The 25,641-nt window shown below is 40.3% G+C and overlaps 3 protein-coding genes across 3 annotated transcripts; 2 read left to right on the forward strand and 1 right to left on the reverse strand.

Annotated features, from left to right (window-relative positions):
* The first annotated feature begins 1,293 nt into the window (after positions 1–1,293).
* Positions 1,294–3,283, forward strand: LOC148425390 (uncharacterized). The gene is made up of 6 exons (XM_088410838.1): positions 1,294–1,461; positions 1,686–1,778; positions 1,912–1,983; positions 2,377–2,666; positions 2,738–2,862; positions 2,970–3,283. Exons 1-6 carry the CDS (start codon positions 1,374–1,376, stop codon positions 3,106–3,108), a joined length of 807 nt encoding a protein of 268 aa, XP_088266964.1. The 5' UTR covers positions 1,294–1,373; the 3' UTR covers positions 3,109–3,283.
* Positions 3,284–5,388: 2,105 nt separating this feature from the next.
* LOC148425391 (uncharacterized) lies at positions 5,389–18,319 on the forward strand. Its single transcript, XM_088410540.1, has 10 exons — positions 5,389–5,495; positions 9,079–9,365; positions 9,446–14,360; positions 14,444–14,653; positions 15,593–15,681; positions 16,062–16,130; positions 16,217–16,363; positions 16,442–16,576; positions 16,648–16,770; positions 18,174–18,319. Exons 1-10 carry the CDS (start codon positions 5,411–5,413, stop codon positions 18,186–18,188), a joined length of 6,075 nt encoding a protein of 2,024 aa, XP_088266666.1. The 5' UTR covers positions 5,389–5,410; the 3' UTR covers positions 18,189–18,319.
* A 551-nt stretch (positions 18,320–18,870) lies between these two features.
* Positions 18,871–25,433, reverse strand: LOC148425392 (Golgi-associated plant pathogenesis-related protein 1-like). The gene is made up of 5 exons (XM_088410826.1): positions 25,090–25,433; positions 24,630–24,738; positions 23,534–23,637; positions 23,060–23,137; positions 18,871–19,403 (listed from the first exon to the last, which is right to left on the reverse strand). Exons 1-5 carry the CDS (start codon positions 25,100–25,102, stop codon positions 19,228–19,230), a joined length of 480 nt encoding a protein of 159 aa, XP_088266952.1. The 5' UTR covers positions 25,103–25,433; the 3' UTR covers positions 18,871–19,227.
* Between the last annotated feature and the right edge of the window lie 208 nt (positions 25,434–25,641).

Consider the following 25,641-nt stretch of genomic DNA (forward strand, 5'->3'; position numbering starts at 1 on the left):
TTGTTGTCATTCTCACTTTTGAACAGTTTTTAGTGGCCTCTGTTTTCAAAAAGTGTAAATCAGTGACGATCATACTTCAAATTCAAGTCATAACGACCCTCGACAGAAACTATAACTACAATGTGGCCCATGTTGAAAATAAGTTTGACTTCCCTGCTCTAAAAGAAAGTCTTGACCCTCAAAACAAAAACAAAAAAACAGGTCTGAACTTGCGTCCAAGTGCGAGAGGTCCTCACGAAGACAGCAAAACCCAGGATTTGGTCCCCACTTTGTGGAAAAACACAAGTGCACACACATACTCACTCACACGCACTCTATGTTTCAGTGTAACAAAATACACTAAACGTTCTTAATACATTTCAATTAGCTATCTCATTCTTTTAAATCTAGGTACGATTCCCAGTGTACTGAATGCCCAAAAAAATGACCTTGCACTTTGAGCTATCTGAAAGATATCGTCAACCCCTGCAACAATGTAGCAACTTGTGGAACACTGGACACACCTGATTTCTTGTATCACGCATCCCCCATGGTATGAAGAATGTAAGCAACCAAGTACTTATTGTGCTCTGTTAATAGATATTTGTACTTTACTTGAGTGCTGCTACTTTCTTGAATACCCCACCACCTGTCTAAAAGCATCAATTTCACAGGCACATTAGTATCTTTTTAATTAAGCATTTACGCACGATGTCATGATCTGTCTTATGTTTATTTTGGTTTGGAAATACATTTGTATTGTATTTCTTGTAGCGTTGGGTCAAAATGTGCCGAAGCTTCGATACGTGCGTCGAAAAATCCAGGATGAAATTTCTAAAACGCGTATTGGAGCATGATTAAATCTCGGGAAATTACATCATGGAGGACATATGAAGCCTCGTTGCCTTGAGACACGCTTGAGACTTTAATGAATGAACAATCTTTCTTTTAGATTTTGTATAGTTATTTTTTGAATTTCCAAAGGGGGAGGGGGGGGGGGGGGGGGGGGTAAATCATTTTTGTACTTCCTGCCTCCTTGCTTCCCTGCATTTGGATTCACATTCCACACCTTTGGTATTTAACTTTACTATCATAATTATCTGAGTAATTTTTAACTCACTATCACAATATAAAAATAAAATGGCGATGTTCTTGCTGAAAATTGCTTTTTTTAACTTCGTGTTTGTGGAGATATTGTACCATTGATAGAGCATCAGGTCAGGAAAATTATGAAAACGAAACTTAGCCAAGCAAGAATGTGAACGTGTCCTTGGCTGATAATATATAAAGAGTGCAGCGCGTTCACTCAGTTATTCTCTCTCTCTCTCTCTCTCTCTCTCTCTCTCTCTCTCTCTCACACACACACACACACACACACACACACCGAGCTGAAGATGGAGTTGAAGAAAACAAGTCTTTGTGCTTCCACCCTGATGATCATATTGGGCATCATGGGAGCTTCTGGCTATCCCATAAACAAAGGTATACACACTCATGCACATACGATATATTTGTTATGGGATGGGGGATTTACAAAGAGTGACTGCAGTTACTTTTCACTAATATGAACTATAATGTTAGCTCTGTTTTTATCTTGGTCAATTTATTTCACATCATTTTTTTTTAAGAGTGTTTTTTTTTTTTTTCCTCACTCAAACTTGTTTGCTTGCTGCTGTTGTGTTGACATCTTCTCTGTGTGTGTGCAGGTTGCTCCGCCGACTTAAATGGGAAAATGATCACTTTGTTTTCTACTGATGAAAACGAAAATATTACGGAGTATTACGATGGCTATTGGAAAGGTGAGAGTAATGTCACTCGATCAATTTATCTATCTATCTATTTATCACCCTATATTAATAAACAGATGGGCATATGCTAACCTGCTTGTTTCCAAAAAATAATAACACTAATTTTAAAAAATGTCCTCCACAGATAGAGGAGGAGTGACATTCTACCCACCTGACTTCACTTTCAGCATTGGCAATGTTCAGACCTACCCAAGTGGTGAGATTATAGAGAGCTCAATCCAACCGTCTATCTATCTATCTATCTATCTATCTATCTATCTATCTATCTATCTATCTATCTATCTATCTATCTATCTATCTATCTATCTATCTATCTATCTATCTATCTATCTATCTATCTATCTATCTATCTATCTATCTATCTATCTATGCATCCATCCATCCATCCATCCATTCATCCATCCATCTATCGTAACTACAGTATCTAACTTATATCCATCCATCAATTCATCTTTAATCAACATATACTGTACATCCACCCATCTGCTATCTGCCTATAACCAATCAATCCATCTGACCATGTATCAATCAGTCAGTCCATCTATCATCTGTCAATGAGCCACCTGTCTTCCACCTCTCCCTCCATTAGGTTTGACCATCTGTCTGCATTACTGCCTTGACACCAAGACGCGGCCCCGCACCATCTTCACCCTCGGCCCCTACAGCCAGACCCCCTTGAATCTCACGTCAGGCCCCAACGATGATTTTTGGTTGCACACAACCACCTGGAGCAGGAGATTCAAGGCCAACGAGTGGTCTGGAACCAGGGTTGAGGACGGACAGTGGCCCAGATTGTGCCTGGTTCTCTACCCCAACTATGGCATCGCCAGGCTCTACAGAGGAAGCGGCGAGAGATACTCAACCAGGCTACCTAAGAAGGTACGGTGTGTCTGTCCGTCCATCTGTCCATCCTAAAAATGTTGACCTTTCATATGTGTTTGTGTCCTAAGTATGTGTTCGCTGCTGAGCCTGCGATCACGATGTCTGGTCTGAATGGTCATGTGACAGACCTGCAGATGTGGGATTTCCCCTCAAACGACAACATCTACCAGTACATGACTGAGGATGACTACAAGTAAGAGCCTTGTTATCATAACCAGAGGTCAAGTCAGATGACCTCTGATGATTACAACACAAAAAGAAATATCAATTCATTACTCCTCCCTTCCCCCCATGGTCCAGAGGCTCTGTGCTGACATGGTCTGACATCTGCTACACACTGAAGGGGAAGACTCAACTGGAAGAACTTCCATTCCATCCAGTCAACTGTGGAGGCCAAGAGCCTCCCAAAGAGGAAACTGACCTGCAGAGATACGACTGAGGTGCACCAGAAAAATAAAATGATTGTTTTGGTGTTTTTTTTCCCCCTACAACATTTAAAGCATTGTTGCTTCACAATATCGTAATCCAAATATGACACACATCTGATTGTCTTTTGTATAACTGTGTAATCACTAACAAAGTAGAAAATAAAGGTATGGCATGGAAAAAAAGGATGTATAATGCCTTTTTATCATTGCTATAAAAGACAAAAAAAAAATCATGATTATATTCACTAAAGAGTAACACTTGGTTCTGAAAATGCACATAGTGTGCAAGTGTAATTGTAATGGCATATTAGGAAAAAAGGTTATATTTAATTACTTTTATACAATATTTATTTAAAAACTAAAAATGATACAAATAATTAAATATGTAAAATTGGGATCACCAAAAGAAAATTTACATCTTTGTACGTGATACAATCTGATTGCATTATTAAAATAATTATTCATAGCTCAAAATCATATCAAAATAGAAACAGACGTAGAAAAAAAGCTGTCTGAATAAAAACAAAACTAAGAAAATTTGATGTATAAAACGTATACACTTTTAAAATATTTATCCTGAAATGACATGGTTAAATGAATAAAATCTAATGAATAAGAATGTCCAAGTATGGTGAAGTAGTATGAACTAATGTGTTTAACAGTTAGTGTGGCAGTGTGTTTAAACGTACGAGCACAATGAATAAATAAATAAGATTCCCCTCCCTCACCCCCCATTCCCTTCGCAATGATATGTCATAGCTCTCTGAACATGAATTCAAGTTGAGATTTTTAAATGCTTCAGCTGCATCTTGCCATTGCGCTCCAAAAATCATGCGCACGTGTTTTGTTTTTAACTTCATACAACACAATAATTTACACCGACAGTACATAACACATGCATGTATCGTCTACTAATACATAAACGATAATAGTGAGGTGATGAAGGGTAACGTAATAATTCAGATAAACAAATGAATAAAGTAATGTGAATAAAATAAATTCTGAAAATGAAATTTATTCAATGCCACTGCCTTTGTACATTTCACAGTCTTTGCATTATCATCTGGTCGGATCATACGTACTACATATTTTGGTGTGTTTTCTACGCGTTTACGTAACATCTGACACGCAACACGAGTCCACTTTTCTACCAGAAGATGGCAGCCTCGGACACATGCGCCATTTAAAACTATTTCATGAAAGGCAAAAAGGCGCTTGAATTGTCCCGTTTTATTGGTAATTCGAGCAAGGAAACTAGTGAGTGACGAAAAGTATACTCTAACATCACATTTAGGGTGCATAATGTGTCACAAGATGGGAAAATAAAGAAGAGGGCTCTTGGACTAACCGAGGTACTCAATATTTCCAGGTTACTTAATTTTGGGGCTATTAGGTTAGGATTTCTAAATTATAAACTCTCATCTCTATTGTCTGCAACTGTTACTGAACAAATTACTAACTGAATGAACAGATTTGTAAATTGAGTGTACAGAATTAGAGACTAGCATTTTTTTTTCTCATACCCTGGCACCGAGGCTGCTTAGACGCATTTGTATGGTCGGCATGACTTGTGCTCTGCTCTGTAACACTAAGACTGTCGTGGGAAGTTTTGTGTTGCCATAGAAACTGCCCTTGCTGATCATGCGGCTCAATGTTTGCAGCCTCCTCTGTCTTTCTCTTTCCATTAGCGCTTATATGCGTTTTGCACTTGTTATTTGCCAAAATATAAATCGGAGGAGGCAGATACTGTAAGGTGGAGGGAGATAAACAGATGCTCCCACTGTCCTCGAGGGACTCATTAGGGTTGCGATCCATGCAGGAGGCATAAGTCGTCTAATTATACCTAGGATGTGTGTTCGGACTTTCTCTTTCCTCGACTTGTTTAGAATGTCCTTGTTTTTGCAGTATCTTCCTTCGCAGTTGAGGGCAGCACTGAGAGGGATGCACGAAATGTGCTGACATCACCCCCGAGACCCAGTCGGCGCTTGGCTGAGAAAGGGGAGGGAGGGGAAGATTTGGACATGAGACTGCGGATTTGATACACACGTAATACACGGGCAGAGTTTGAGTAGATCAAATGTGGGGGAAAAAGCGCAATCGTGCGCTGCAGCATAGATAAAAAAAAAACAAAAAAACAAAACCTCACTCATCAACAAACACGTGCTGCAGGGAAGATGCGAGTGCTAGGTCGCTAAGCACTCCGCTCCCCCTCCCTCCTCTTCCTCCTTCTCCATCCCTCCCCCCTTGTTCACCTTGTCTGTTCTGGCTTTTATTGTTGCGTCAGAGCCAAAGAGAAGCAGCCACGAGAGAAGCATGCCGGGGGAGAGCGCTCACAGATCCGTCCCCACCAACCAGCTTCCGGGACAGGGAGAGGACGACACCGGGCTCCCGGGACCAGGTAGGACCTCTGGGACTTGTGGGACACAAGCAGGGACATTGCTAAGACAGAATGTGGACGATCTGCTAAACGGAAACTCCTTCCTCCGTCGTGGTAGTCGCTATTAGAAACTCCCCGCTCTCATCCCCGTGACTTGCAAAAAAACGGCCCTGCAAAGCATGTTTGCGACTGTCATCTTTCTCGCTTCCCCTCCCCGCCCTAACACTGCCCTCTGCCCACTGCCTCATCCTCTGCTCCAGTGCCTCCACGTCTTCATGCGCACGCAGGCTCATCCTCGACCCTCATGCAGTATGCAGGTTTGTGAAGTGGCAGATGAGCGAACTGATGTGGCTCCGCCCTTCGTTCCCTGACTTAGCTAGATCATGACACAGCAGCATGGCAGAAATCCCATGTAAAAACATAGCACTAACAGCAGTGTGAGGCAGATGTTCTCAACCTTTTTTCAGTGATGTATCCCCTGTGAAATATGTTTTCATCCAAGTACTCCTTAACCAGTGCAAAGCATCTTTGGGTTTAAAAAAAACATGCCCTCAGTGTCTGACTCATTAAACGTTAGACCCTTTCAAACTTCATTTGTATTGGTCCAAAAAAGATAATCAACCTAAACTGTCTTTTTTTTGGATCATAGAAGCAATATGTTATCAAAAGAAATAGCTTCATTATTAATACATATTTGTCTACAAAAAGTAATCAACACGATGTGTCAGACCTGTTCTAAAAAAGAAATAATTACAAATAATATCTGTTCACAGAAAAGTATTAAACATAAAGCGTCATCCTTTGGGATTACGATAGAGATCTGTTTACAAAAAATAATCAACATAAAGTGTCAGACCTGTTCTCAAAAAGAATTTAAAGAATTTAATTTAATCAAAAACAATTTAAGTTTCCTCTTTTGGGATCATAGTAGAAATGCCTTTACAAAAATAAAGCATGGACTTGACAGGTAACGAGAGGTGGCACTTGACAACTTGGGTCCAACCATTCTATATGGAGGAGAATCTGGCTTTTTACAATAATTCATTTGCATTACCTACTGAACGTAAAATTTGTTTTATGAATTTATATTTTCCTGAAACAATTAATTCAATAATTATTTTTACAGGATTTACCCCCTGAAGTTCCTTTAAGTACTCCCAGGGGTACCTGTACCCCCATTTTGAGAACCGCTGGTGTAAGGGATGGCACACAAATACACTTTGATATGTCACAAAAGTGAACATCTCTCAAAATCGAATTTATGAAGTATAAAATTATAAAACAGATAAAAGAGGAAAATTTAGAATTCAGAACATAGGACAGTAAATGTAACAAAAATGACATTTTAACGTTTCCGTTTGTCCGTTTTGCAAAGTAGACTGAAGTATATTATGACAATTTTTTGCACGTCTGTAGATTGAATCATAAATCATTGTCAATCAAATCATCTTGAATTAAAAATAGTTTTGAATCAAAGATCAATCCTAAATCAAATTGTGAACCTAAAATCAGAATTGAAAGATTCTCACCCCAAGTATATATCCAACTCATCCATGTTTATATGTTTTTTTTTCTATCTCTAGGGAAATATGTGCCTTTCTGCCTACTGAGCTGCGTTATCACGTCTAAGTTCACCTTTTGTGCTAGAAAAAAATGTCCAGCGCTAATAAGAGAGATGAGAAAAGAACTTTCTTCCCCTAAGAGCAAGAAAACAATCCATGATTTGTTTAGTTCATGAGCTTGAATCGGCCAAGCTATGTTGCTGCTAATAAGAGAAATAAAACCTGTCAGAAAGTATAACTAATGGAAAATTTATACAATTGTAGATTTTCTGTTCCTTATTCCAAAATGTTAAGTCTTCTATATATGCGATAAAAGGTGTTTCAGCAATTAAGTATTTTGCATTTTCTGCATGATTAATATTCCTTCTTGCAAGACTGTTGTTTATTTACCAGTTTTAAGACCAACAGTCACACATAAATAATCACATATTTAGTTTCATATTTATATGTTTGAAAGCATCAGACAGGCTAAGCATTGAAAGTCAGTGTTTTTTTTTTTTTTCCTTTTTTCATTGGCAGACTAGCTGACTTCCCTCAGGCCTGCAAGGCGCTGCGGCCTCAGTGATTCTGCTCCACTTATAGTTCCACTGTCTTCCCCCAAAGGAGCAGCACAAAGCTATTTAAGAAACTGGTAGCCAACATTTAGACCACAGTAACAGTTACTCAGTTAGTTACCATTTATTCATCTGGGCAGGGAAGAACAATGGCATGGGGAGCATTTATTGTCCTGTTAGTCTGCCTTTTGTTAACTTAGTTGTGACCATACTTAGCAGAGTATCACTCTCATTTGAGCCAAGTCTGCAAGGCATGACTCAGCTCGCACACTCACTTCAGAGCTTATTGTTGGGGTGGAGAGCAAGCATAGATGCTAAGTGCTGATGCTTGCATCCGCCACAGCCATGAGCAGTGCTCATGAAACAGGGTGACAATGATAACTGGCAGGGTGACTTGTGTGTGTGTGTGTGCAAGTGTGTGTGTGTGTGTGTGTGTGTCAGTGGCTGGCACAGAGCTGTGCCACTTGTGTGTCAAAATGGCCCATCAGCATGCGGACTGAGGTCATGATGGCAACGGCCTAGTTAAAATGAGGCCTCTGTTCCCTCTGTGTTACTGAGAGGAAATCAAACCACATCCATTTTGATGTAGAGGGTTGATATGTATATATATATATATATATATATATATATATATATATATATATATATATATATATAATATATATATATATATATATATATATATATATATATTGTTGAAACTGAGAATACAGTAGACAGTAGAATACAGTAAAGACCAAGGCGAGAGCAACGTTTTCGGAGGTCAAGACCAAGACGAGACCAAGACTTTTAGAGATCAAGACCGAGACAAGACCAAGGCTGTATTTATGCAGTATATAAAACAAATCACAAAATGACCACTTATTTTGAGTTACTGTTGCAACACAAAAAAAATCAGCTTTTTTAATATTATAATGAAACAAATGGCAAATAACATAAGACGACACCAAGAAGGCACCGTAGAATCTGGATTCTGTGTTTATTGCTGATCACAGTTCTGTCTTGGTCTCACCCAAGTCTCGTTGGTAATAATGTGATATTAATTTAAAAAGCCTTCAGTTCCGAGACAAGGCCCTTAAAAGGTTCTTGAGGTCAAAAGTGAGCTTGAGAACTAAAAATAGGGCTTTGAACAGGCATTACTGTTTTTGGCTCCTTGTTTTCGGGGCGGCATGTGGTGGCAGAGCGGTCATCTCCCAGCCGAGAGGCTGTGGGCTCAATTCTCGAACGTTGTGTCCTTGAGCAAGAGACCAACTCCCAGTTGATTGTGATGCCGTGTCATAAGGAATCAGTGTCAAATGCTTTGAATACTTAAGATGGAAAGATCTATATAAGTGAAAGACCACTTACCAGAACTTGACGAAAGAAGACAATATAGAAGAAAGAAGACGCTGTAGTTTGAAAACTGGTCTTTTTAGTCTTGCGCTCGTGCATGAATATATTCAGAGAATGACGCTTTGATTTTATCTGTAAAATTATTTTGTTTCCCAGGCAAAAGCAGACACCCATCCACAGCATCAACGCCCAGTGACAGTGGCTCATCTCCTTCTGACAGTGGTTCGAGCCCTTCTCCAAGCACTCCTCAGAAGCTGTTACCATCATATACATCCCCATTTGGACCCAGACTATTTCATACAACATCCAACTCCACCGGGACACCAAGGCCTCAACCTGAAGGGTCTGATCATCGACGCAACAACTTGCCGAGATTGTCCGTAAAGTTAGGTGGTCATGGACCTTGTGGCCGCCTTGTCCCCGTTAAAATGGAGAGAATCAAAGTCTGTGTTAGGCTTGTAAGATCTATTTTTCTTATCCCTGCTGCAATTGTGTGACATTAACATGTGTGTATCACCCCCAGGTCCTGACAGGTTCTGAAGTGGAGAGTGATTATCCAGAGCCACAGACCATGGACACTAGGGTAGTAATGGGCCAGGAGACATTCCTTAAACCGTCAGAGACTCTGAAAGGAACCCACATGCATGGCCACTCTGGTCAGGCTAGTCAGTCATCAATTACCCCGGGTTTTGCTGAAGCTCAGACAAAAGTCAACAATGAAGAGTGCAAATTTAATAACCCAGACAATGAAAATAAACAAACAGAGTCCGCTCCACCCTCACCCATCAACACATCCCCTGTGAACAGTCTTGCATTACCGCCCTCCTCAAGTCTGGAGCCTGTCACAAATAATGACAATTTGACGGCAAAGGACAAGGGTCAAAGCCTTTCTAATGTCGAAGTGCCTTCCCAATCTGTCCACGAGCAGGCCTGTCCCGTGACTCTGTCCTTTTCTGAGCCAACTTATTCTGTAGACCCGCTCAGAGTGGGTGTGCCCTCATCCCTCGACCCTGACTTATATTACACTGCCCCTTCAACTCCAATCAAGATGGGATCCCGCTCTTCACATCTTAAACATCATTCTTATCCAGGCTCTCCTGCTTTCTCTCCCTCACCAGGCTTACCCTCAGACAGTGATGACCTCTGCTCCCCCGTGACCTCCCCCTCTGGCTCTTATATGACCGCTGAAGGAGGAAGCTGGAACTCCTCCTATGCATCATCAGCCTCCCCCTCCACTTCTCCCAACCTGCTCCTCGCGGAAGACACACAAGAGGCTCGAGCTTCCTTTGTCGGCTCCTTGTCCGAGATCGGAGATGAAGTTGGTGAGGACAAGGTCCGTACAAGTCAAGACCGTGAGAAGGAGAGGCTAGGGGAATCATGTGTGCGCTCTTCTGAGGATTTATTAAATCCACGACTTGGAATAACAGGTACACCAATACTTGAAGAAGAAGAGACTCAAAATAATGAACTTGAAAACAGGATTCCTAGAGAAAGTTGTCGTCCTTGTTGGGTGACTGCACATACACCTCCAGCAAGAAGTAGTAGCAGCCACACCAGTGACTCGCAGGAGGATGGTGGAGAGTCTGAGAGCTCCCTCTGTCCTTTAGATGAGTCCAATGCAGGGATGGAGGAACAATTAAGTCTCATGCATTCAGTCCTCAACCTGCAACTGGAGCCATGCATATCTGAGGTAGATTACAGACACACGACTGACCAACGAGAGACATTGTCCACAATCGTCACTCCTGATTTAGCCTCGCCTAACCCGAATATTGACTCTCCTGTTGTTCACTTGGATTCTTTCAGTCGTGGAGGCTTTGATAGGCTTGACCCCGGCTCCTTTATGTTCGCTCAGGCAGCTTGTGCTGAAGATATACCAGAAGAAGAAAGAATGATCCCTGTCTCTCTCATCCCATTTCCCCCTCACACAAGCCTTATTTTTAAAGCCGATTCCTTTGAAATCACGCTTTTCCCCACGGAAGATGACAATGAAATAGTAATGGACAGAAATGAAGGCAAGGATGTCGATGCATATGCAGCAGGAGAGGAGGAGGCAGATGTTGAAGATGATGATGAAGAAGATGATGATGACTATGTTGACGATGATGTCAACGGTAACAAAATAGTGGAAGTTGGGGATGATGGTGATGACGAGGAGAACTTTGATGACGACACAGATGACAGTGGTGAGGGGGTCGAGGAAGCTAACGTGGAGGTCAAAGTGGTTGAGGAGGAAGAAGATGAAGAAGAACAAGATGACGAAGAGGGGGAATACGTCAGAGAATTAGTAGAGGGTGCTACTGATGAGGACAGCTCAGCCTCCTTTCTTCACACACTCTCAGAGACATCTATAAACGATGGGCTGGATGATTTCTTCTGTTTCCAAGATGATACTGATGACTCTTTAGATTCTGCTTCCTATAACGGGGAGGAAGATGAACGCCTGTACAGCACTGAGAGGCATGCACAGTCATTGGAGCCAACGGTTGATTCTACAGAAATGCAATCAGAATCTGAACAAGGATCTGCCACCGCAACCGGTCGAACCGAACATTTTCACACTCAGCAAAGCACATATAGGATACTGGATCACCCTGAAACAACTTGTCTTCCCAATGAGTCCAAATGCAATGAAATGGAACACAAGCCTGCAGAAGCGCAAATGTGTTCCAGTCCATTAGACGAAACAAAAGCTTCACAAATGGATGAGATCTTGGCAAAACAATTCACAGCTTCCCATCAATGCGAGTCCTTGAGCAAACCCAATAGGAATATGACTGACATGGTACAAGATTTTGTTTCTCCCGAGGAATCTAAACACAGTCCTTGCCCTGCCAAATCATATCCCTCATCTTCTCTTGGGAGTCACAAGACTGCAGAACCATGTAGTCCAGTTCTTCAAAAGGAAACGGCAGATGAGGATGAAATGAATTACATTAGTATAGAGCAGCCCAAGGAAGAGCCCACTCCAGAAAGAGATTCTTATAAATTGCTTATACAGCATAGCCGTTATCTATCAGGAAACCATGTAGCCACAGGAGCAAGCAAATTTTTATCATCGCAGTGGTCCTCCAGTGGATCAAATAAGCCTGAGAGAGAAGACTGGGACAAGAAGAATGAAATTGGCAGCGTAGAGCCTCGAAGTGTGGACTGTAGGACTACTGACTTGGGTTCCTTGAATTTGGGTATGACAACTGCTACTAATGACTTGAATAAAGGAGTGCCTCCTCTTTCCTATCCTAAAGACCCAAATCCCAACCCCAGTAATATCCCAATCTCTACCTCTCCAGAGGTTATTTTAGGCCTTGCAGACAATCTAACCTTGACTCCTGAACATTGCCCCGGTGACTCCAGTCAGGAGAACTTGAGTACTGATGAGCGGATACTTGGAGCTTGCGGATCCCCTCACTCTCCTCTTGCAATCTCACCCAAAAGAGAAAACTCAGAAACAGGTACGAGAAGAGAAATTGATCCTGAACCCAGGATCTGGTGTGATGACAAGACAGAATTACATTCAGGGTCAGTTTCTGAACTTGGAGTATGGGGAGCAGGGGAGTCTCTTTCCTTGTCACTGGGGAAGAAGTACAAGTTAGATACAGAAAGTGTACTCATGTGTGACACGCAAGGAGGTAGGACAGAAACAACTGTTATTCCTAACATGAGTAGTGAAGCATATCAAAAATATGACGATGCTTTTGGCTATGATCTCGAAGTGAAAGATAATAACAGAATGGATGGAAAGAGGAATCAAACACTAGGCAAAGAACTGATAGGAGAAATGACTTCTGCTTCCAATTTGGTTTGTTGGAACTCAATCGAGGAGATCTCAGAGGCAGGTGGTGGAGAAAGAAGATTCTTTAGCGACGATGTCAATGATTTAAATCATAATGATGACGATAACAGACACACACAACTACAAGTCACTTGGATGGATTCCAACAATAATAATGATTGTACCTTTGATTCATTGGAAATAGCAATGCATGAAGGACTAAATGCTCTCTCTGAGGAAGTGAGACCCGAATTTGTGAATGTCAAAATCAGAGAATCTGTTTCGAATATTCCCCTTGAGGATACGCCAGTACAAGCTTCGACTGCAACGCCCAACGATGAAAAATCACTAGACGATTCTGTTACCCAAGCATTCCACATAACACAGACCCTATCCTCAAAAGAAGACCATTGTAGCTTGCTCTTAAAAAATACTACAGTGGGAAAATATGCAACAAGCCAAAATTTCAAAAGCATATCAGAAACAAGTCCAGGCGATCGGACAATCACCCCAGATCTAGCACTTACTATATTGGATGGATCCTTTGGATCCTTTAATCCTAGACGTAGATTTAATCCATCTGTACCCATTAGAGGTGAAAATAAGGGTTTGCAATCAGAGACAGATGAGATAACAATGGAGCTTGAAACTGGAGCCCAAAAAAGAAATGATACCAGTCCTGCGACTGACAGGCTTGCTGATGAACCAAAGCCTAAAGATGTCTTTAAGGGACAGCAGTGTGTACATTTGAACTCAGGGATGGGCGAGGAAGAAAAGACTAAGAAATTAAAAAAGAGCTGCTCTAAAACTGATAGAAAGAATAAAGACGATCCGCGTGACACCGCTAAGGATGCATTTTGCACAGAGAAAGTTGGCACCACGAAGAAAGGGCGAAGACGGAAACAACACAAGGCCTTCAAGGTAACCAATGATTTGGACTCCAGCCATGACATTCTTGATGATGAAAAGAAAGCACTTGCTCCCAAACAAAATTCAAAAGATGACAACTCGGTTGCTGTTGATTGCCTTTCAATAACAAATAAAGGCCAAAAATCGAACAACAAAATGTTATCAGTTGAGTGTCAGCAGAAGAAAGACAAATCTGGATCACAAGTTGAAAAACGTTTATATAACTTGAGTCACAAGGATGACAGGACTACTCCAAAGAACCTCAATGCTGCGGTCAAAACAAACCAAGAGTCACACCATGAACAAGACAGGCTTGACAACAGACAGGAAATGCTGGATGACAGACCACCGTCAAATACTGAGAGAATAATCCGAGTGGACATCAATGACAACATAGAAGACGATCAGAGCCTAACATTTGAGGCTAACATGATATCCAGTCCTCTTTCCTCAGTTCCTCCAGTGATCCTTACCTCACCCATTCCTCGGACTTTGACAGGGCCACAACAAGACCTTCCCACACCTGTGCAAGAATCCCAACCTGCATTTACAGACCACCAGCCTACTTCCCAAAGCACCACCTATGCATTCTCCGCAATTTACTCCCCTTCGACCATCAACCATCAAGTGCTTACTACATCTGACTTAAGTCTTGCCTTACCTTCTCCACCTTTTGGGATGTCCAAGCCAACCCAGGAGTCATCTATCATTCCTTTACCCCATCCTACCAAACAAGGCACAAAAAAAATATCCAAAGGTAAGAGTTACGTGTTTTACAAGTAATAACCAATATTCCGAGTAATTTAATGAAGCGTTAATCATTTGGTATTTGTCCACAAGATTCCAGTCTAGCCCAGAGAAGAACGGATCGCGAGGAGGATTATGGACTCCGTTGTGTTCAAGGCTCTGCGACGGGAAATAGAAATGGATCCACGGAGAGGACTGCTCTATCTAGTCAAAAGGAAAGTCACTCTTTCTCTTCTCATCGGCAAACTGACAAACAGTCAGTCAACCACGGCCACGAACTTTCTGAAGATGTCAAAAACAATTGTGAGTACCTCTTCTTTACATTGGATTCCAGCACTAATTCCAGCAGAAATGGGGCTGATTCGTCAATCACCAAATAATTAGAAAATAACATTAAAGTAAAACATCTTCCTTCCTATCTGTTGCAGACTTGCTCAAATACAGGGTGTTCGAGTCTGAGAGAGAGATTTGCTATGACTTCCTTGTGCATTGTTGCCATCGTTAGCTGTGCTCGATTGCTTTGCATTTATGTGGTAATCTAAACTTGAACTGCTTCCGTGGTACGCAAGCTCTTTCTTACAAAGAATTTGTATTACTACTGTTATCAAATGCACCGTCGGGGTGTTGTGAATTTACCATTCATCGGACCAGCAACACTCACTGCATCACTAATGACAATACACACCCGGATAAAACTTAACATAAAGGCACATGATATTTTGCAAAGTAGTCACACTAATAAAATTTACCAATAGGTTGCTGCATGTTACAATTAATTTGCGCTTGATTTGAAAATAAAACCATACTTTTACTCTCACGGCATTAACGTACCCCCATTTAAGTATTTCTGCGGTGGGTTGTTTCAAAAATGTATTTCTGGCTTTAATACCTTGCCAATTTGAAAGAATTGTCCTTGCAATTTGAACTCATTTCATTTGGGACTGATCCATATCCTGCATTTGCAAAAAGGTTGAACAAGGCAAATCTCATGCTCTGGTGTTTGTATCACTGTCAAATCAAGTCAGACCAGCTTGTTTTGATATATAAAGTAAAAGAAATACAAAGGTCCTTAATACCTAAAAACTGGCTAAGTTTCAATTCCAATACATCATCTTAACCCTTGAGGACCAATTGCAGGTCTTGTTGTAGCCGTTGTGATAAATAACTGCAGAAATAACAAGAAAAAACAGCAACAATCATAAAAGAACTCATTTACTGTTCATGTGTTTTGTGCTTGTCTAGGTTCCCGGGCGGCCTCCTGTAATGAGTCAGAGAGTGAAGCCTCGGTTCTTGAGCTTGAGGGGGAGTCAGTGAGAACTCCTCAACCACAGGTGAGCCTGGTTGCAAATTATTTTTTTGCCTCAATTTTTTCTTCTAGGCTATTTTTACACTTAAATGAAGCAGGCAAAATATTAGAAATTAGGTCTAAATGAACATATTTATTCTGTAATGCCATGTTTTATTCTCATGTGTATCACCGTGCATAAAAAAGGCTTATTGGCTATAATTTATGACCAGAAATTAATACTTGCAGGAAATGTTCTACTTTTGCTTTATCCAAACGCTGCTTGGTAAAATTACATGCTTTATTCATTTTTCAGCTAATTGATAAGGGTGAGTAGTTGAGTCGGTAATGCGTGGAGGAGAGTTTGTTGTTTTTGGTACCATGTTTCTTCAAATCCTCTCAAATAACACCCGGACTCCCTTCCAGTCCTTCTCCTCTGTAGATGAAGGCCCAAACAGACTGAAACAAAGCCGCAGTGAAAAGAAGGCCCGCAAGGTCAGACAAACAAACTTTCCTTTAATAAAACTCAATGCCAGCAATGTATATCATGAAATTTCTTCTGCTGTTCTGCGTGTGTGTAGGCCATGTCTAAACTAGGTCTCAAGCCGGTCCACGGTGTGACCAGAATAACCATAAGGAAGTCCAAAAGCATCCTGTTTGTCATCAGCCGACCAGATGTATTTAAAAGCCCTGCCTCAGATATTTATATTGTATTTGGGGAAGCCAAGGTAAGACTGTCTTTATTTTGAAATCTTGTTTCCGATGATTGCATCGTTTCTGATTCATCTCTTCTCTCGCCCTGCCAGATTGAGGATCTTTCTCAACAGGCTCACAAAGCTGCTGCGGAGAAATTCAAGGTGCCTGTGACCTCCACTCCCTTGGTGGCCCCTGTTCCACCCAGCCTGACCATCAAGGAGGAGAGCGAAGAGGAAGAAGAGGAGGTACACTCCTTGATTTCAGTGACCGCTTAGGGCACTTGCAACCCATTACCATCCACAATCGGTCTTTCCAGGTGGACGACACGGGTCTGGAGCAGAGGGACATCGATCTGGTGATGGCTCAGGCTAACGTGTCTCGAGCCAAGGCCGTGCGTGCTCTGAAACACAACAAGAATGACATAGTGAATGCGATCATGGTAAGGATGGCAGATGGTGAATAAATAGACAGAGTGGGGGGGGGGGGGGGGGGGTGGAGGTCAACGGCAAGTCAAATCTTTCCGCAGTGACTCTGAGAGGACTTTCTCACCACAAGATGGCAGTATAAGATAAAGAAGCTAACTGAACAACAGATTTAGCTACATGTGTAGCAATTTTGAAAAGATCCCTCATGAAGAATAAACAAATCGACACGGTCGACAATCCAAAACAGATGATAGTTGGAGTACCAAGATTGACCTCAGTGAGGTAGCATTGTTACATAGTGCATCCAGACTGATGAGAATAGAATAGAATAGAATAGAATAGAATAGAATAGAATAGAATAGAATAGAATAGAATGCTGTTATTGCCATTGTATACAGAATACAAACAAAATTGGGAGACTGCTCCAATTTGTCTGGAATATTAATATTAACAATAAAAAATATAAATAAAAAAACAACTACAATAGAATAGAAATCAGTTTCGCTCTAATGCAGTTGTTAATTTCACTGTGTTACTAGAATAAGTTAGGCTAACTGTTAGCAGCTAACAGTTAGCTTATCTAATAGCTATTTTGCCTTTGCATACCTTTTTCCATATCTTCTCTGTTGGGGTGAAGGACTTAAGAACCTTATATGTATTGACCATGCTCATAACGATTTTGACCAACAGCGGATCCCAGCAGATCAGGGAAAAATAATACAGTAGTACACTAGGAATCATTTTTCAGATTTTCGACAATCAGGCCATATCCACTTTTGATCACAGGCAAAAAAAATGCCACAAGAAAGTGGCAAAGCACTAATGTTGTCTAAATCTCAACCTTTTTTTTTAAACAATGTACACCCTGTGAAATATTTTTTTCAGCCAATTACACCCAAACTAGCCAAAAACATCTTCATTTAAAAAAATAAAAATAAACAGGAGCTTTAAAACAGTGCTGTTCCATTTATGTTTTATCAATCTTTTGAATTACGTTTGAGGTAATATCACTGGGCTCAATTTAAAAGACAATGTTTTGTGAGCGAGTCACAGTTTAGCAAGAACATGCTTCATGCTCCAATTGATTTGCAAATATCTGCAGAAACCCTGTGGAAATCATATTTACCTGCCTCACACTTCCTGAAGTACTTTTATATACCCAAGAGGTACACATTAAGACCATTTGAGAACCATTAGTCTACAATGAAGCTCCTCAACTAACTCCAACATTGTTCCGTGTCACCAAGATGCCACAAAAAATGGCAAAGCACAGCTCTGGAAAACATTTCGACATAGTTCCTTGGTATAAAAATACCACAAGATGGAAGCAAAGCTGGTGCGATTAATGTGTCCTGTGCATACAAAAGAACATGTTTTTTTCAGCAAGTTACACGTTTTTTGTTCCGCTTCCTTCCAGGAACTGACCATGTGAATGGTGTGGGTGATTTGAAGCTTGACCTCCAACTGCTCCTCGACCTTAAGCCTAAACACCACTCTGCATCGCTGCTGCTGTATGTTGCATCTCCAAAACCTGCTGAATTAATAAAGTCTGTTAGGATGGAAGCTTTGCTGGATTGATTGCATTGATTTCAGTGTGCGGGACAACAAGCAGGTGCGCTTAATGGACGCCCAGGCATAGGCCCCTCTGGCATTGACACCAAAGTGGCTCTTTGTCTTTTTTTTTTCTAAATTCCAACAACATGATTTTAAACAATTATGATTATTATTTCGCTATACTTGGTAAACAGATCCCCACATAATCATTTCAGAGCATTGGGTGACGGTCAATTCGTGCAACAACAAACAAAAAATGTGGAGTGTAATTCCACATCCGCGCCACTAGATGATGCAGTGACACTCTTTGTCAAACTATGCGGGAATAAAATAAGTATCTGTAAAAAATTTTTTTAATCAAACTAATGATTACTGTGGATTTAGAAAACATTCACCAGAATATTTTTGGCACTTTTTAGTGCTCCTGTGATAATGTTCCTAATCGATTTACGTTTAATATTATTGATTTAATATTTGCAATGTAGTAGTGCAATGTGGTCTAATTTTGTAAACTACAGCATACTTTTTTTTGACAGTTCAAATTTGCTCCAGGTGTAGTTTCCAGCAGCAATCTTTTGAGAATTCATCCCACTTTAATCATGAAACACATGTTAGTAAAACACAAAATATTATTTGACGTCTAGAAAAACACACGCTGAATCATAAATGTGAAGTTAAACATACATTTCTTGTAACAATTAGCCTGTATATATAAACACAGACCATATTGAGTTCTTGTGTGTTACAGTAGTAAATGGCCTTTCTCATTGAACACTGTTCCATTCATAAGTCCTTTTCAAAGTGGCTCCTTCAGTCAGTTCAGTGCGGGATGGTAGCACAATTCTCCGCAAGGCAATAAGTGGCACTCCCCCGAGAACTCGCCACTGCTGTGGCTTCAAGACAAGTTATTGGCGTCTTTATGATGGGGAACCCGGCGTTTTAGCGGGGAGGACGTTGTTCTCAAAGTGTCCTTGGTTGGTAATATTCCCAGCTGGAAAATATCTGGCCACCACGAAGGACGAACCGTCGGATGCAATGGCCTTACCCACACCGAGCTTCTTACTGTTCTTCCACACCATGGCTGTGAAGTGGCCTACGGAGGCAAGGCAAAGCAAAATTTAGGAAAGAATCGGAAAGATATTTTGTGCCCGAGCATATACTCGTAGAGATTTTGGAGCATACATCCAGCCTACATTGTAAGGCAACACACTACTGATGTAATGTAGGATTTATTTAAAAGCTACTCACACAAAAGACGCTCGCTTACCTATGACTCACTGGTTCTCTTTACAAAGGAAAATGAGTTCCTCAACATGTCATTACTTTTTCCTCTTCTAGTAAACATGCTGAAATATGTTAGCGCAGCTGCCATTATAGACTAAACATTGTTGTATTTCAAACTCTTTTGAAAATACTTGCCAAATCATTCGAACATACCTGTAAATACATCCAAATGTACTTGCCTACACATTCGAACGTACCTTTAAGGTAAATTGAAAACATTGCATGGGGCGTTGAATAAATGCTGTTTTTAGCATTTAGCTTACAACTACATTCAAATCTATTTAAGTAAGTTCATATGTGTTTGAAAATATCTTTGAATGTACTGAAAGTTTATACGCATTTGGAAATAGATTCAAACATAGTTGTGTTAAGCAGATAGACATATTTAAAACCCTGCATCTCAGCTTTGTGTATGGTGCCTATAAAGTTTGCAAACCCCTGTTAAAATGGCAGGTTTTTGTTGTATTAAAAAAAGATGTCAAGGTGACTTATAACTGGAGCCATTTGGAAACTTTTGATCCTTTTTGCGTGGTTCTCATGCGCCTAGGTAGTGTTATGAAGCAAGTCGTGTATGAAGATAATTTTTCAAATATTCTGTGAGCCAATTACAAAAAAAAAAATGCAAATGGCCCCCAGACAGGACCTTGGAACATCAGATCACAACAAGCCAACGGCGAGGCTGATTATCATGTTTCATTAAAAATTCACTTCACAGTCCTGGTTTGTACTTAGCTCATTTCAAATGGACTATAAACAAATTAATTAAGTCATTGGAAGTGAGGCTAATACAGAAAAGCTACCATTCGCACCTACTGACGATTTAACAATTTCAATAAATGGAATGTAAATGAAACGATGGTGGATTTCAGTACTGGGCAGCTACCAGCAGATGGGGCAATTGATCCATAATTGCAGACTAGTAGGTTTTGCTTTGTTGTGACGCCACCATGGAAGACCAGAGACGGAACGGAATTAAAATGTATGGACTATTTACCTAATTGCGCTCTTATTTTTTTTTTTTTAACAGCAGTTTAAATTTTTTAAAGTTAGGTTATATAATGTTATTCAAATATAACTTGTACTGAGGGTTCAGGGCTTGCACAAATTCACTTCAATTTTGGCTGTAGGCCAGCTAAATTAGCATCAATATGACATCAATACATCTGCATTGCCTTATTTTAGGGTTCCTTTGGAGGAAATCTTTTCAGTTGTCAACCTACACGACGGTCACAAGACAACTTTCATTCAAATGCTGACATCCGCTTATTTCTCAACAGAAACGAATGGGAACTTCCTCTTGAAAGAAAATAAATATACAGCAGGCTTCTGCATTTGAATGGAAACGCAGAGCTTTCAGCTCTGTTTTACTTGAGTATAACAAACTGAAAAACATGTAAATCAACATCAGACTTAACACTCAAATAATATTTTGGTTTTTTAAAAGGTTAATTTTCTTTACAGTAAAGTTAGTACCTACGCTGTGTTTGAAGGACCAAGTCATCAAACTCTTAAATAAATGGATGTTCTTTTAAATATTTACACAGACAGGAATCCTTTTAGTAAATCTTTTTCCTCATTAGTTGAACATGAATCAGGATGTGGTACTGTTAGAAGTGATGCATTGCATGCAAACTGAAGTCTAGAAATACATCACAGAACAATTGCGCCACACTTGAAGTGACACGAAGGTTAGGAATGTGATTTAGCATCAATTTAACTATGGCTGGTGTCTGAGTCAGACGCGCTCGCATTCTGATTGAGGCGTGACATCGGCATGACAACAACAACCTCATGCATGCCTCGGCTAATGGACGCGGAATTAACAGGCCAAATGAAAGGATCACAAACAGAAAAAGATCTTGCCACATAAGTGACACTAGGAAGAAATATTCATTGGTTTTCAGTATATTTTTTTCCTCTATCGTCACATTAAAAAGGAAAAATAACATGAATTGGTACTCCAGAGGTTCATTACACCCCTACGCACAGATTCTAGTGCCATTTCACAACTTTTCAACAAGGTAGGTTGCCTTGTACAATTTTTTGGTGAATTAAGCTAGTAACTAATTTCCCAAGTATCCTAGATTTATAAATAACTAATATTTTTTGCACTCTAAGGCACACCTAAAATCCTTCTATAAAAAAAAAAAAAATATGACGGTGTGCCTTATAATCTAGTGCGCCTTATATATGGATCACATCATGTGCTGACTGCATAAACTGCTGACTTTTCTGATCATTGACATTCCTATGAGCGCAACTCTATCTAGTGGATACATAACAATGCAAATGCAGCCCCAGCCACCACTGTAGCTTTGATACCATGCTCACCTAAAAGCCTTACATTTGTGTTATGAAAACACCACCTCACTAACATTACTTATGGAAAAAAATAAAACTGTTGTTTACTCATTTTTGGAGTGAACAGAGCTGTGAGAATGCTTATATTCTATTAATGAAGTTTGAGTGACTGATCTGATCATTGAATTGACATTCCTTTGAGCGCAGCTCTATCTAGTGGATACATAACAGAATGCAAATGCAGCCCCAGCCACCACTGTAGCTTTGATTGCATGCACCTTATAATCCGGTGCGCCTTGTATGGGTGTTTTTGTGTGTGTGTGTGTGTGTGTGTGTTTTAATTTATTGACGTGCGCCTTATAGTGCGGAAAATACGGTATGCTAAAAAATGTAATTAAAATAAATAAATGAATAAATAAATAAATAAATAAATAAATAAATAAATAAATAAATAAATGGGTCGTGAAATGGTTAAGAGCAAAAACGGATGGCGGATGTTTTCCTGCAGGATCCTCTGACAATTAGCAGATTTTTTTTTTCATCATTCACAGCAAGTTGTCTTGGTCTGAAATAAGCAAAGACCATTAAGTCAAAATTTCATTTCCTTATACTGTAGGTAATTTACTACTTACCTACCTACCCACCTACCTACCTACCTACCAACCATTTTGTTTTCATTAAATACCACCCCATTTTTACACCATTGAGGTTTTTTTCTGCATTCGTTCTTGGGATTTTGTAGCCTATTTCACTTTGTCTAACAGATTCCATTTAGGTGAGTTTTTGATTCAACAAAGGTGGTGGCAAACAGTTCTGGGCACTCGCATTTCCCAAAGGTGTGGTTAGTCACAGTTTCAGTTGCTTTGTGATATAAGAAAGAGGGGTTACTTTTTTACATAGGGTTAGATAAGTTTGTAAATTTCCCTCCTTGATAAATAAAATCATCATTTAGAAACGGCATCTGATATGTTTGTCCTTGGGTCTTCTCAATGTGATATTAAAATTGGTTTGATGAAATGAAACCTTTGGTTTTGATATATATGCAAAAAGAGAAAAAAAGGGGGAAGTAGCAACGACTTTCTCACAGCAGCGTATGTGCAATGGCTCAAATAAGGTCAGAAAATACTGAAAAAGCAAAGTAAAAGCAATGCATGAGATACTCACCAGTGCCAGAGGAAAATCCAGGAGAGCTGAAGTTGTACTGTTTCACTTCATTGTACCAGCGGTCGGCCACATCCTTTCCTGCACGTAGAGTAACCTCAATTTAGGCGCCATCAAATCACTCTTCTGTCACACACCATAATCACAATGACAGCATTGTCACGGAATCTTTTTTGATCAGAGCAAATCCCCGAGGGCTACATTTTTATTTACAATGCTGCACTTTTGGTCACCCCCATTCAGCTCCATTGAAGATGCTTTATGACTCACAGTGGCGCATTTTTTAGCACTGAATCACGCTTTCTGGGCTCTAAAATGGAAGGGAATAAAAAGGATCCCAGCTTTTCAATAGAAGAATGCACATTAGCACTTTACTTCAAATATCTTTGCGGCAAAGGCAACCGCTGACAGAAAATATTAGACGGGTGATGGGTTTTGTGTCCCATTATCATTGTGTAGAGATCATCATTGATGTACCTGATTGGTCATAGGAAGCCCAAGCCAGGTTTTCTCCACAGCTTCCCCTACTGGACTCCTCGCTGTGTTTTAGAATGCGTGTGCTAGCCAAACTCTCAGCATAACTTTAAGGAGAAAAAGACATTCAAGATAACCATTGAGGAAAAAAAAAACACATAATAAGAACGCAAAGGAGATAATGTGGCTGAGAGCCTTCTATGTAGCTTATTTAGCATATTCACATCGTATTTCTTTTCTGTGTTAAAGACGAACTGCTCTTGAAAAAGACAAAACATTTCATTTTAAATAAAAAAACAATCTGTTTTGTCAGTTTTACAAATGTTTGTTTTTGTAAATGAGGGAATGCTAACATTTTATACATCTGACTATAGAACATACAATATATAGAATATTTTGACTATGGGGTCAGAAAAATAGCTGCACTGTACAGTGTGCCCTCACTATAATGGGTTGGGGGTTCACATCTTGCGCCCTCGCTGTTTCATGGACCCCTACCCCTTCTTTAAGGTTGTATTGTGAGAATGTGATTGAGAGAAATCTTAGAAAAAGTTAATGCCTGTCTAACAAAATTATTAAAAGAACATAGGACAACTCCTTTGGATTTCACTTATTGAGCATATACTGTATTTTGGAACATAACTCCCATAATAATGTAACTGGACACACTAATTTACCCATATAAAGATATATAAGTTATAATTGAAGGTAGTTGCATTTCAAGTGCGTTCACTGTCAATATCAGATGTTCTATCTATTTAAATCATGTGATTTACTGTATGCTTGAATGATGTTCATCACCATGGCCTTAATTACGCGTTGAGCGTGACAATCTAGTCCTCGTTCATTTAAGTGTCCTATAATTAACGGTTATTTATATGCTTTCCTGTGAATAAATCAAGCTTGAGGAAATTCTTGCGCAAGATGTGGTTAGTTTGGCACAGAAACAGTGCACATGAATCAACAGCTCCCTTTGTTTTTGAAGCTCGCCATAAGCAACATCAACTTCAGTTTGGGATATTGCGGAAATTGCATTTGTCCATGTTGTCCAAATAGGTGTGACGGTTTTCTGTTGCGTGATATTTGCGCGTGGACCCACCGGGCGGCGTCTCTGCTTAGCTTGCTGCTCAGTTTAAGTGCCGGAGCCTGGTGCGTCTTCCTGTATTCGTTATGGCACTGCAGCACCTCCTCTGCAAATTGCTTTGATGCTGAGAGACACATCAAGGAGAGACAGCGGGCAATGTCAGACATCAGCTTGGCAAAAAGGAGACACGACTATTGAACACCAGGTTCAATCAATGTTATTGCAGAATCCATACTGGAGCTTGAGTGTGGTCGTTTGGAGGCCAGACAGAGATGACCAATGATTGTCGCTCAAGTGTGGTGCCATCACTCACTGCTCTTTTCTCCACAACTCCAACACAATGGGCACATTCATACAGTAATGTGTGGCCACACAAAACGTCAGGGCTGCCTTATAACCGGCACCGAATACAATAAGAGCTGCTCGAGTCAGAAAGGAAACAAGTACTGTAATTTGATTCGCATCTTGCGCTTACCTGACTTGCCCATGCTGAAGATAACAGGAAATTTTCAAGTACTGTAAAGTCCACTAACACGCTTCCTACTGATGTTGAAGTACTCCTACTCTTTTGTGCTGTCGCCTTGAGGCTCGTTCTCTCGCCCCCTTTCAGCTGTTTCTAATGCAAATACTCCAAACCAGCTGCTAATGCCTCATGTTTCAAGCTCAGCCAGCCTTCCAGTCTGATGTCAATCCTCTAGAAATTCTGCTGGTATGCAATTTTCCCTCAGGGCTGTTTATCTGGTCGAAGCACCTTTCAGCATATCGTGCATAACTTCACGTGCCTGTTAGACAAGTTGCACACATCTGCCCTGAGTGTATCTTCATGACCCGGGAGACCACACCCATTGCCCGTCCCTCTTATGATAGAGGAACATGACACTACGTGGCATCATCAGTGGGAGACAAATGCCCATATAAGGCTCTACGATTTTGAGCGGTCACTATCAGGGGCTGCAGTGTAGTTTTTTTTAAATAACTGGTTAACCAAAATACATCAAGTCTCTCGTACTAATGAAATTATTGATTA

The sequence above is a fragment of the Hippichthys cyanospilos genome, chromosome 3 (assembly GCF_059441005.1).
Source record: "Hippichthys cyanospilos isolate Australia breed blue-spotted pipefish chromosome 3, RoL_Hcya_1.0, whole genome shotgun sequence".
NCBI classification, from domain to species: domain Eukaryota; kingdom Metazoa; phylum Chordata; class Actinopteri; order Syngnathiformes; family Syngnathidae; genus Hippichthys; species Hippichthys cyanospilos.

Bases quoted from the DNA above. Each gene is read 5' to 3' on its own strand.
- LOC148425390 (XM_088410838.1), top strand. From the start codon at position 1,374: ATGGAGTTGAAGAAAACAAGTCTTTGTGCTTCCACCCTGATGATCATA. The intron at 1,779-1,911 runs GTGAGAGTAATG...TGTCCTCCACAG, and splicing joins TTACGATGGCTATTGGAAAG to ATAGAGGAGGAGTGACATTC. The intron at 2,667-2,737 runs GTACGGTGTGTC...TTGTGTCCTAAG, and splicing joins CAACCAGGCTACCTAAGAAG to TATGTGTTCGCTGCTGAGCC.
- LOC148425391 (XM_088410540.1), top strand. From the start codon at position 5,411: ATGCCGGGGGAGAGCGCTCACAGATCCGTCCCCACCAACCAGCTTCCG. The intron at 5,496-9,078 runs GTAGGACCTCTG...TTTGTTTCCCAG, and splicing joins CACCGGGCTCCCGGGACCAG to GCAAAAGCAGACACCCATCC. The intron at 16,131-16,216 runs GTCAGACAAACA...GCGTGTGTGTAG, and splicing joins GTGAAAAGAAGGCCCGCAAG to GCCATGTCTAAACTAGGTCT.
- LOC148425392 (XM_088410826.1), bottom strand. The intron at 23,138-23,533 runs GTACATCAATGA...CTCTACGTGCAG, and splicing joins GGCTTCCTATGACCAATCAG to GAAAGGATGTGGCCGACCGC. The intron at 19,404-23,059 runs GTGAGTATCTCA...TTGCCTCCGTAG, and splicing joins TGGATTTTCCTCTGGCACTG to GCCACTTCACAGCCATGGTG.